General features: G+C 43.0%; 1 protein-coding gene across 6 annotated transcripts in view; it reads right to left on the reverse strand.

Annotated features, from left to right (window-relative positions):
- Kyat3 (kynurenine aminotransferase 3) overlaps positions 1–4,481 on the reverse strand; it is a 56,582-nt gene extending 52,101 nt beyond the window's left edge. For 2 of the 6 annotated variants that reach the window (XM_010636658.3, XM_033758157.1), the window contains exon 1: positions 4,408–4,478. In XM_010636658.3, coding sequence (XP_010634960.1) covers positions 4,408–4,469 — 62 coding nt within the window. In that variant the 5' untranslated portion in view covers positions 4,470–4,478. Of the gene's footprint in view, positions 1–1,222; positions 1,425–4,407 lie in introns of all 6 variants that reach the window. The other 4 variants (XM_010636659.2, XM_010636662.1, XM_010636666.1 and 1 more) reach the window with 4 other exon arrangements.
- Between the last annotated feature and the right edge of the window lie 6,013 nt (positions 4,482–10,494).

The raw sequence follows: 10,494 nt of genomic DNA on the forward strand, positions 1-10,494 counted from the left end.
GCCCTCCCTTTGCCTCCTCCCCCCTTCCCTATTTACAAAGACTTTGTTTCCTTTTTTTTTTTTTGGCTTTTCTCATATTTTTTTTTATCCTATTTTACTTTTCCCTTACCCCTCCCTCTTCCCCTACTCCTTTAGACCTTTCCTTCCTCTTACACAATATCAATTATACAATTTGATCCTTATTTATACTTTTAGTTTAGACTTTATGAACAAATCCTCAGTAGCGTGGGAACTAGCACAAAGAATCAACAACTAGAATCTATCTTATTAAAAAGCTCCTGCACTGCAAGAAAAACCACCAACAGAGCTAAGAGATAACCTACAGTGTAGGAAAAAAATTTTACCAGCTGTTCTTCAGACAAACGTCTACTATCTAGAATATATAAAGAACTCAAAAAAAAAAAAAAATCAGACCCCCTAAATATAAAGACCCAATTCAAAAATGGCCATTTGAAATGAACAGACATTTCTCAAAGAAGTAACAACAGCAAATAAATATATGAAGAAATGTTCCACATCACTGGTCATTTGAGAGATGCAGATGAAAACAACACTGAGATTCCACTCCACCCCAGAAAGAATGGCTGCTATCAAGAAATCACACAATAACAAATGCTGGTGGGGTTGTGGGGAGAAAGGAACCCTTCTCCATTGTTGGTGGGAGTGCAGACTGGTGCAGCCACTGTGGAAATCAGTGGAGATAAGTGGGCTACATTTAAGAAGAATCCTTTTGTGAGAGAGTAACTTCTTGTAAATAGTCTTACGCCCTTTTAAATTCAGCATAATCTAAACACAGTATAAGAACAGTGCTTTCTTACAAGTAGTCAAGTAAGAGAAATATCTTTTAACTTCTTGAGATAGACTAGGAGGAAAAGGAGGCCTGGTGTCTGCTCTTGTTGTGTACAAAAGGTTTCTATCTTTGGACAAAGTCACTAACTTCTGCACTTGGAAGCCCAGTCAATGAATTCCTGGCTCACAGCCAATCTCAGTTACTGCTGAGTCACTGGCCGGGCACACTTGAGCTCAGACCATGGTGTCTGGGAGGTTTCACCCCACTCTGCCTGAGCCATGCCCTTAGCAACCAGCATCTATGTTCTTTGGGAGTTGCCAGGGAATCTGTTCATTGCCTTTTGGAAATCCCAAAAGCTAAATTCAGTCGCCTCCTGTGTCTATCTCCTATAATACTCCCCTGCAAAACACACTGTTCCTCCTAGGAACTCACCTGACTTCATTTCTCATCCACTTTCCCAACCTTCCACTGTGTCCTTTGGAACAGGCTCATCACTGTCTGCCAATTCCATTTTATCTTTGCTTTCAGAGTTGCTTCTACTTCAGTTCTCATGGTTCCCCGAAGCTGCCACTTCTGTCTTCCTTCGTGTTGGTTTTTATTCTTATAAACTCCACATATACTGTTTTTACACTACCTGAAATATTTTCCAGTTATTTGTGGCAAAAAATACAGGAAACCAGCTCTCAGCAATTTTCAAGTTTTCATCATTACTAACCACAGTTGCCACTGTTATTAGCAAACTCTTTCCTACTGTCTAACTTGCTACTACCCAACTGTAACTTCTCGCTTCTGCTCCACTCATCTATCTCCTGACCTGTGCTGACTCCCTATCAGGCATTAGGGAATCGTTAGGAAAGTTTTCTTCTCATCCCCAAGTACTGGGATCGTCCTAGGTCATTGTGCTGCCTTCAGCCAGACCCATCAAACAACTGTCACTCCCTCATCCATTGCTCCTGTCCTCCATTTGGCCTAGGTCCCTCTTTCCTAAAAATCACACCTTGTACCTTGCCATTACCCCAGAATGGTCTGATCTCAAGATAACAAAAAACAAGCAACAGAGCTTCTTTTCCTTGTACTGTAACTCATTTTATAGCTGTCTCCTTTTGCTCAAGCTGGTACAATCTATTTTTCTATCCATTACTTCCAGAGGAAGTTTGCTGGTTAAGTCAATTTTGATCTCCACAAAGCCTAAAATACTGCTGATCAATCCCTGACTCCTCTCAGACACACCCTTATTCCCCTGGCTTTCACATTAATTGTAGCCTTCATTTTCCTCCTGTCTTCCTCCCATCCACCATTAAATCCTAGGATTCTTCAAACCGAAGAATCCTAGGATTCTTCACTCCCTCAATAGGTAATCTTATGGAAGGAACTCGGGGCAATTTGGTGGAAACCTAAGAAATCTAAGCAGGTTGGGCCTGGGATTTAGCTCAGTGGTTCTGCCACCTGCCTTGCTAGCTCAAGGACCCGAGTTCGATCCCCGGTACCAGAAAAAGTAAAGCAATCTAAGCAGGGCTCTGGCAGATGGTGAATTTGAGTCCCACTTGGTGATTTAGTGTGACCCTGTCTCAAAATAAGAAATAAAAAAGGCTGGGGATGTAGGTCAGTGTGGGTTCAATTTCCAGAACTACAAAAACAAAGAACCACTAAAACAAAAATCAGCTCTAAGCAGACTGATTAAACAGATTTTTTTTAGGTGTTTGGAGGTTCTTTTCACATCAAGAGGAGAAAAGCTGGTTTGTTTGTTTGAAATAAATTCCTCCAGAGAAAACTGCATGTAACAGGCAACATCACTGGGGGATCATCATCTTTAGGGGACCTCCAGTGACCTCCTCATAATACGGACTCCCAGCCCTGAAGTGTTCCCCCTGCTTCAGGTGCTCAGAAATGAGCCTGCTTGGACCAGTCAGGAAGAACTCTTCCTACGTGAACACAGCTAACTGCCCCCAGTCAAAGCCCTTTTTGGGAGGCACTGCTTTGAGAGTGAACTCCAGGGTGCTCCTTCCTGGAAGTAACACGCCTTACTTCACCTCTTTATCTCCTGCCCTCATCAAGGGGCAAATCCATAGCACTGAGAACCTTTGAAGCAAGACATTTTAAAAAATTTTCAAATTTTTTTGAAGCAAAGCATTCATTGGTACATTTTAGATATACATAATGGTAACATTCATCATAAGGAATTTGAAATAAGCTTTTTCTTCTGCATTTTAAAGAAAACTGCTTTGAATAGTATTTTCTAATGCAATAGTGCATGTATATATTTTATGTATGTATATATATATATATTCATCAATAAACTAAATAAATTGATAAATTGGGGTGTCATGGAAAATTGGAAAAACTCTAAGCTGTACTTTCTCTGCACTTTTCTAGTTTCTCCCCGCAAGGATGGTTGGTTAAGACAATGAGGCAAATGTCAATCCTGGTGTTCCAGTCAGTCTAATCATGGCATGTGGCACATAAACTTCATGTTCAAAGGCACATGGCCAATGGGAAATTAAACTGAGCTGTCCCATCTCTGGAGTAGGCCCTTTAAGACAAATATTCAGAAGGCGTGTCTGGCAGATTCTGGGGTGATCTGAACCTGAGAAGGCAGAATCTCAAACTGCTGGAAGCAGAATCCAAAACTCAAAGGTAGAGAAAGGAGTCAAAAGAAATCTAAAGACTTTTCAAATTGAAAAATCCAAAGATTAACGTTGTGGACTTGCTTTCAAATTACCACATTATAAACATTTTGCATATGCAGTACATGTGCATATGAGGTAGTTAGGAATAATTTGCCCAAGTTAAGAACATGGGTTAAGTACAAGCTCAAGGAGGATTAACCAAGGTGGCTGCAAAAGGGCTAGTGCTAGTGGACAACTCAGACTGTCAGAAAGGTCTGGCCTAGTAGACTATTTTTCCTTCTTGTCGTACCTGTTAGTTCACTCCCAGCCGGTTCACTGATTACCAAAGAGGGTACGTAGGGGGAGAACTAGGTGCTGGTTGGGGAAAGTACAGTGGGAAGAACAAACTTCAAAGGCATGTCATCAGAGCAGAAGTAGAAAGAATCAGCCAAAGTTAGTCGGCACAAGATTAAAGGGCATCAACCAGAAACTGGTGAAATGCGGCTTTGTAAAATTGCATCTCTCCTTCCCGGGGTGCTGGGTTTTGAACGCAGGGCCTTACACGTGATAGGTTAACTCTCTACCACTAAACTACACCTCCTACACCTCCAGACCTCGCTCGGCTGGTTAACAGCCTTTGCTTCCTTTTGCAAGATCAGGAGCTCGGCTAAGAAATGAACTGGAGTCAGCGATCACAGTCTGCTTTCTAAACGCGTAAAAGCAAACGGGCAAGACGTTCTGGTAGGTCAGTGATCTCGGCGACGCAACGTTTAAACCCAAAGTGGACCCTCTGCACCCGCCCTCTACATCAGCCAGGTGTCAGGCCCCGGGCTCCATCTGCCAGATGGTTTCTCAGCTCCGGACACCTAGGCTGATGAACGTGCAGATCCGGCTTTTTCACGGGCTTCGGTGGCCTCCGCCTCGTGTTTCGTCCCGCAAAGTCCGCCAACTCCGCACACCAGGGCCGCAATCCCCCTGCACCTGGACACGCAGGACCCCACGCACACCTACCTGGTTTCCAGGGGGCTCCGGTCCCTCCCGGGCTTGGGGGCGTGATTTGGTCCTAGGGGCATAGCCTCGACGAGATTGACTGTTAGCTCTAGATGCTGATTGGCTGGGAGGCTAGGTAGGGTTCGCGGATTGGGTAGAGCCTCAGGTAGTAAGGAGGCGGGCCCGGATGTGGCCGGGGATTGGCTCTAGAGTCTGGGTACCGACTGGCTGTGGAGTGAAATTGAGAAAGTCGGGGAGAGGGTGGAAGTTCCGAATCTGAGACGGGGTGGGGGGCGGCGTGGAGGTGGATAACGATTGGCTATGGAATTTATTTATTTTTATTTTTAATTTTTTCCATTTCTAAAATTATTTTTTTTAAATGGATTTTAAAATTAATTTTATTGGTACATTTAATGTATATGCAATGACATTCGTTGTTGAAAATTTGTACCTTTACATAATCAACCTTGGTTCTTATTTTTTCCCCATTCTCCTGACCGCCCTTCAACCCCTCCCTCCCTATCTACAAAGTCTTTACTCTTAAGTGGTATAAACAGGACACTCGCGTGCCAATACCGAATAGTTTCTCTAGTGTCAGAAGCTGAAAGTGTAAATAAGGACTAAAAGGTATCACAGACAATGTGAATTAGGACAAAGAGGAAGGGGAAACGGGAGGGGTGGGGGAAAGAAAAGAAGGGAATGGAATTAATACGGGAAAATGAAAAATGATGGAAACAAAGACAAACACAAGGCTATGGAATTTAAACCTGAGGCTCGATTGGATGTGTGCCAAGGGCCGGGGTGGATTATTCGACAAGGGCTGGTCTAGAACGGAAGACAGGCTCTGCAGTCACGGGCCGGACAAAGCGTGAGTTGGGATCATTTAGGTTCCTGCATTGAGTGTGAAAGGGGTTTGCGCAAGTGTTTGCAACCTGTGACGGAGGGGACAAAGTGGACAGACACCTTTCCTCGCTGAACAGCAAAGTGAGTTCAATCAAAGAACTGTGAATGAGGGCGGGATGCAAGACTGAAGGAGGAAGATATGCGATGTCTCAAAAGTAAGGACAAAATGGAGGAAGAGTAAGAACACCGAGCTTCACTTGTAAGACTTAAGTCTCACTTTTACTCCTGGAGCGTGAACAGCCAAGAGGCTTCCACGATGCTGGGCTCAGAAGCTCAGCGAGGCTCCAGGAGCTTGTCGGACAGCGAGAGTCACCCAGGAAGGAACACACCAGGCAAGTTGGCAAATAGACCTTTATCAGTCTGGCCAGACGGCACTCCCCAAGCCAAGTAGCTCAGAGAGGAGGCCAGCTCAGAAACAGAGGCCATTTTATACAGGGCTGGGGGGGGTACACTTAAAACTTACAGGAAGAGGACAGAGGCAAAGAATCAGTTGTTCTGAGCTAGTGGTCATCAAGCATATACTTGACTGTCACGTACTAATGACCAGCAGATCAATTATCCATTTTTCCATTTACAATTTAGATTATAAAGTTCAGAACATTCAACTACAGGCAAGTAAAGAGTGGCGTGATTTGTGTTGGGTCTCTGTGTTCACTACAGTTTCCATTTAGTTTCCCAGCTACTTCAAAGCAGTTACCTAACAATTCACAATTAATCATTAGTTATCCTATAAGGGATGGGGGGAGCTACAGTCTCTAGGTCGTTTGCTGGTCAACATGGAGTCGCTCTAGTTCAGTCGGGCTCTTACATACTCCTTTGGGGAGGGCGGTGTTAGTGAATGGCCTGTTTCTCATAAGAATTCGAGTGATTCACTTTGGTAATTTACAGAGATGAGAGGATAAAGGGAGTGAGAGCAGTATTAGCATTGTTGTTTAGACCTAGAGGAAAGAGAAAAACCAAATTTTGAAGAAACATGCTGTGGTTGGCACAGAGACCTTTTCCCCTGTCTTTATGTAAGATTATTAAATGATTTTGTCGCTTCATCATGTTCAAGAATGACTTTATTTGACTTTGCTATGTTTTATTTTATTTTTGTGATAGTGGAGATTGAAACCAGGCGCACTCAGCTGAATCCACAGCCCTTTTTCTATTTTATTCTGAGACAGGGTCTCCCTAAATTGTGTGCTGGGGCCTCGAACCTGCCATTCTTCTGCCTCAACCTCCTTAGTAGCTGGGATTACAGTCGTGAACCACCATGCTGGGGTGATTGTGAAAAGTTTTAATGGGGTAACATCATGGCCAGTTCCCGACAACATGAGGGGAAGTATCCAGGGCTGGGGGCTGCTTTTCTTTATCTCACCTTACACAAAGTGGAAGCCGGTCATGGTGACACAGCCTTGACGTCCTATGTACTTGGGAAATTGTTATGGTTTAGAGGTGACTGGATCATGAGGGCGCTATACTCCTTGGTGGACTCATCCATTGATGACTTCAGAAGCTGAATGTGCTTTTAGGAGGTGGGGCCTCATTGGAGGTGGGTGACTGGGGCCGTGGCCTACAAGGGACGATCACATGTTTTCAGCAAGACCTCTGCACCATTTCATTTCTCCTCTGGAACCAGCCAATTTCGGACTGAACTTACTGGGGAATGTCGTGTGCCAAATAAACCTCTCTCCCTTTTAGTTGTGGGTGTCAGGTATTTTGTCGCAGAGATGGAAAGTGACTAAGGAGCATTGTGAGTTTAAGGCCACAGTGGGTAACATAGTGAGAACTTGCCTCAAAAACAAAAACAAAAACAAATCTGAATTATGTCCTGAGCACGATACTGAGGCATCATGCTCTGCTGAAAATATCTTAAATCTTACATTCTTGTAGGGCGAAAGAGGCAATAAACAGGTAAATGTGGAAAATGCTATGATATGCAGTGCTTCCTTCCCTCCCTCCCTCCCTTCCCTTTTTCTTCCTTTCTTCCTTCCTCTTTGGGCTTTTCTAAAAATGGAACCCAGAAACTTTCCCATCATAAACACACACTCTTCTTCCTTCCGCTGAGCTGTCTCCCTCGCCCAGAGGGAAAATGCAATGAAAGAAGCAAGTGTCGGCGGTGGTAGTAGAGACTGTAATCAGCATGGAGGGGAAATGGTCTTTCAAAAGAGGAATTTAACTCGGAAGTGAATGATCAGGTTGCAGCCTTTCCAAAAATGACTCTGGAAAGGAAAGCAGCAGTTGAATAAGCCCTGATGGTGGGCAATGGACTATAAGCAACTGTCTGAAAGGACAAGCTAGTAGGTGTATTACTTGTGTCCCTTCTGCCTATTTGTTTTATGACTACCAAAACAATATGTCCCTTATGTAGATAAATCCTTTTCCAACTCATCATACAGGTGTGTCCAACTTGAGGCCTGCCTCCCTGCCTTAAGTGACACAACTTCCTTCACTTTAAACATTTTACACTAAAACAAAACTAAAAAGAAGCCAAAGAAAGACAGAAAATGTCAACAATGATGTCAAACCGGGAAGGCCACAGATCGAATGCAACCTGGGACAAAATATATCCTGAAACACAGCACACAGAAATCATTAAGTGTAGCTTATTTAATTAATTGATTGATTTTTAGTGAGGGTAGTTTATAAGCCAAATTACTTCCGGTTTTAGTAAGTATAGGAAAGAGAATCATTAGGATGAACTGCTGGTTATTCTCCACTCATTAGGATTCCTTTCCCCTCTCAAGAAGGAATAAAGCCCCTGTCACTGTTAATCATATGGCAACTCTACTCAAGAAAGGATGCCTAGGGGGTCAGTAAAGCACACTTCTGGGTGTGTCTTAGTGGGTCATGAGGGGTGGCCTTGGGTACTATATATGGCCCCCATCCTGTTCCCCTCTGGCACCTATGTTCTGCTCCTCAGACGCTGTGACCTAAGCAGCTTTGCTTGGCTGTGCCTTTCCAGCGTGATGTTCCTGCCTTGGAGCTATGGCATCTGGACTGAATTCCCTGAAAATGTGAACTAAATTCAGCCTCTCCTCCTTTAAGTTGTGGTTTTTGGGTATTGTGTTCCAGTGATGGCAAAGCTGACTAATATAGACCACTACTTTTTGCTTAGGATACAGTACATGAAGACTGTATTTTTAGCCTCTATTGTGACTAGGTCGGTCTGGTGGGGTATAAATGGAAGCTGTAGGTGCAGCTCTTGTGTGATGTCTTAAAAGAATAGCAGACTGCTCTTCCAGTGGTTTGTGGTTTCCCTGCCAGTCTAAATGCAGTTGTTGATTGATTGATTGTACTGGGTGTCTTAGTAAGTTTCTTTGATACCTGACACCCACGAGTTAAACATTTTGGCTCATGTTTCACTCTGTGTGGCCAGCTCCGAAGAAGAAATAGTATGACAGAGGGAGAAAAGCTGCTCACCTCATGACAGCCAGGAGCAGAGATGGACAAGGAGGAGCTGGGAAAGGAGACGTACCCTTCTGGGCCAGCCCCTAGTGAGTCACCTTTTTGGACTAGGCACCACCTCCTAACAACAAGTCAACTCTATGCCCCTATAATCCAGTCACCTTCTAAAGCCCCACCTAGGAACACATGAGACTCTTTGCAGACATCTAGATATACATTATAACACAGGAGATTGAGACCCAGTGCCTTTGCACTGAGCTAAATCCCCAGCTCTTATTAAAAATATTTATTATTTTTGACACAGGGTCTCCTTAGTTTGCTAAGTTACCCAGGTTGGGCTCAAACTTTCAATCCTCCTGCCTCAGCTTCCCAGAGTGCTAGGATTACAGGCCTGGTTTCCATGCCTGACTCGAGTACAGCCTTGATGGCTGTAGCCTTCAAGACACTGTGTGGAATCTGCAAATCGAAGTTGTATAGAGCAATAGAATGAGAGAAGAGGAGCCCAAGTCCTGAGATTGTGGAGCCCTGTACCAACCATCTGCATTCACATGAAAGAAGAACCTACTTCAATTTTGTTTAACTATTTTATCCTTTAGTATTCCGAACAAATCATTAAGTAAACTGTGCCATTAAACACATTATCCACTTCGTTTAAAGCCCATCTTTGCAAATTATACATTGCTACTACATATTCACAATGTGTAATTTTTATCATATTACTGTGTAATCCATTTTTAATTCTTTAAAAATTATAAAGTGTCTCTTTAATGTTGCATCTGGATGAATTTAGCAAGAAGGAAAACTTAGTCCATAGCCTGTTTGTTTGTGGCTCAGACTCCTTTTCATAATAGTGGCTTCATCCATCTCCTTGTGGAAATTATATGGAGACTATAGACCTCTATAGAAGAAAGCATGCTTTACCTTGGAGCTGTGGGTGAGGATTATCCATTCCAGCACCCAGAAATCCCATTATTGCTCATTGATTGGGAAGCCTTGATATAATGAACTGTACATTGTCTCCAGTAAGAAACGAGGGTGTCTGTCCCTGACATTAGAATGCATCGTACACTTGGCCAGTTGGTGCCCAACTGTGTGCTGAGATTTTGACCTAAGACTGTGTTCAGTGTCCATTTATATACTGGTGGTCATCTGGAAGAAAAAACTTTAATGACAGAAGTGATACCTTCTGTAGTGGTACAGTGGTAAAATGCATCCTTGGTGCACAATTTACAATCTTTAAAGGAGGTTGAATTTTTTTTTAAGTGGAAACTAAAGTTGAACCCAGGACCTCCCACCAGCTAGGCAAGTGCTCTACCAGTGAGCTGCAACCCTAGGCCATGATTTCAATTGTTGCACTGAATGTCTTAGAAGATTTTTGGTATTGTCACGCAAGAACTAATTATTACCAAGTAAAGTGACACTTGCTCTGTTTTCTAAAATTGCTTGTGTTATGCCTTGAGTAAGGGTGATAGGAAAGGAAGGTCTATTCTTTCTTTAGAAAATTTTAAGGTTTTATTAGTACATGTTTGCAGTATATAATGTTTATGTTCATCTTAGGGAGTGGGTTCATGTATTTAATGTATCTTGATTCTTTTTACTTCCTTTACCCTCCTTCCTCCCTCCTTCCATTTCTAGATCTCCTTCTTTCATTTTAATTTTTTAAATCCACATTTTTGACACATAATGATTATGTTCATCATGGGTAGTTGGTCATGTATGTGACACATCTTGGATCTTTTTATATCCTCTTCCCCTCCTTCCCTCCAATGCTCCATCTTTTGGCTTCTTTTCCATTTGTAAAAGGTCTATTTCCCT

Source organism: Fukomys damarensis, unplaced genomic scaffold (assembly GCF_012274545.1).
Source record: "Fukomys damarensis isolate Sample0158 unplaced genomic scaffold, DMR_v1.0_HiC HiC_scaffold_33, whole genome shotgun sequence".
Classification (NCBI taxonomy): Eukaryota; Metazoa; Chordata; class Mammalia; order Rodentia; family Bathyergidae; genus Fukomys; species Fukomys damarensis.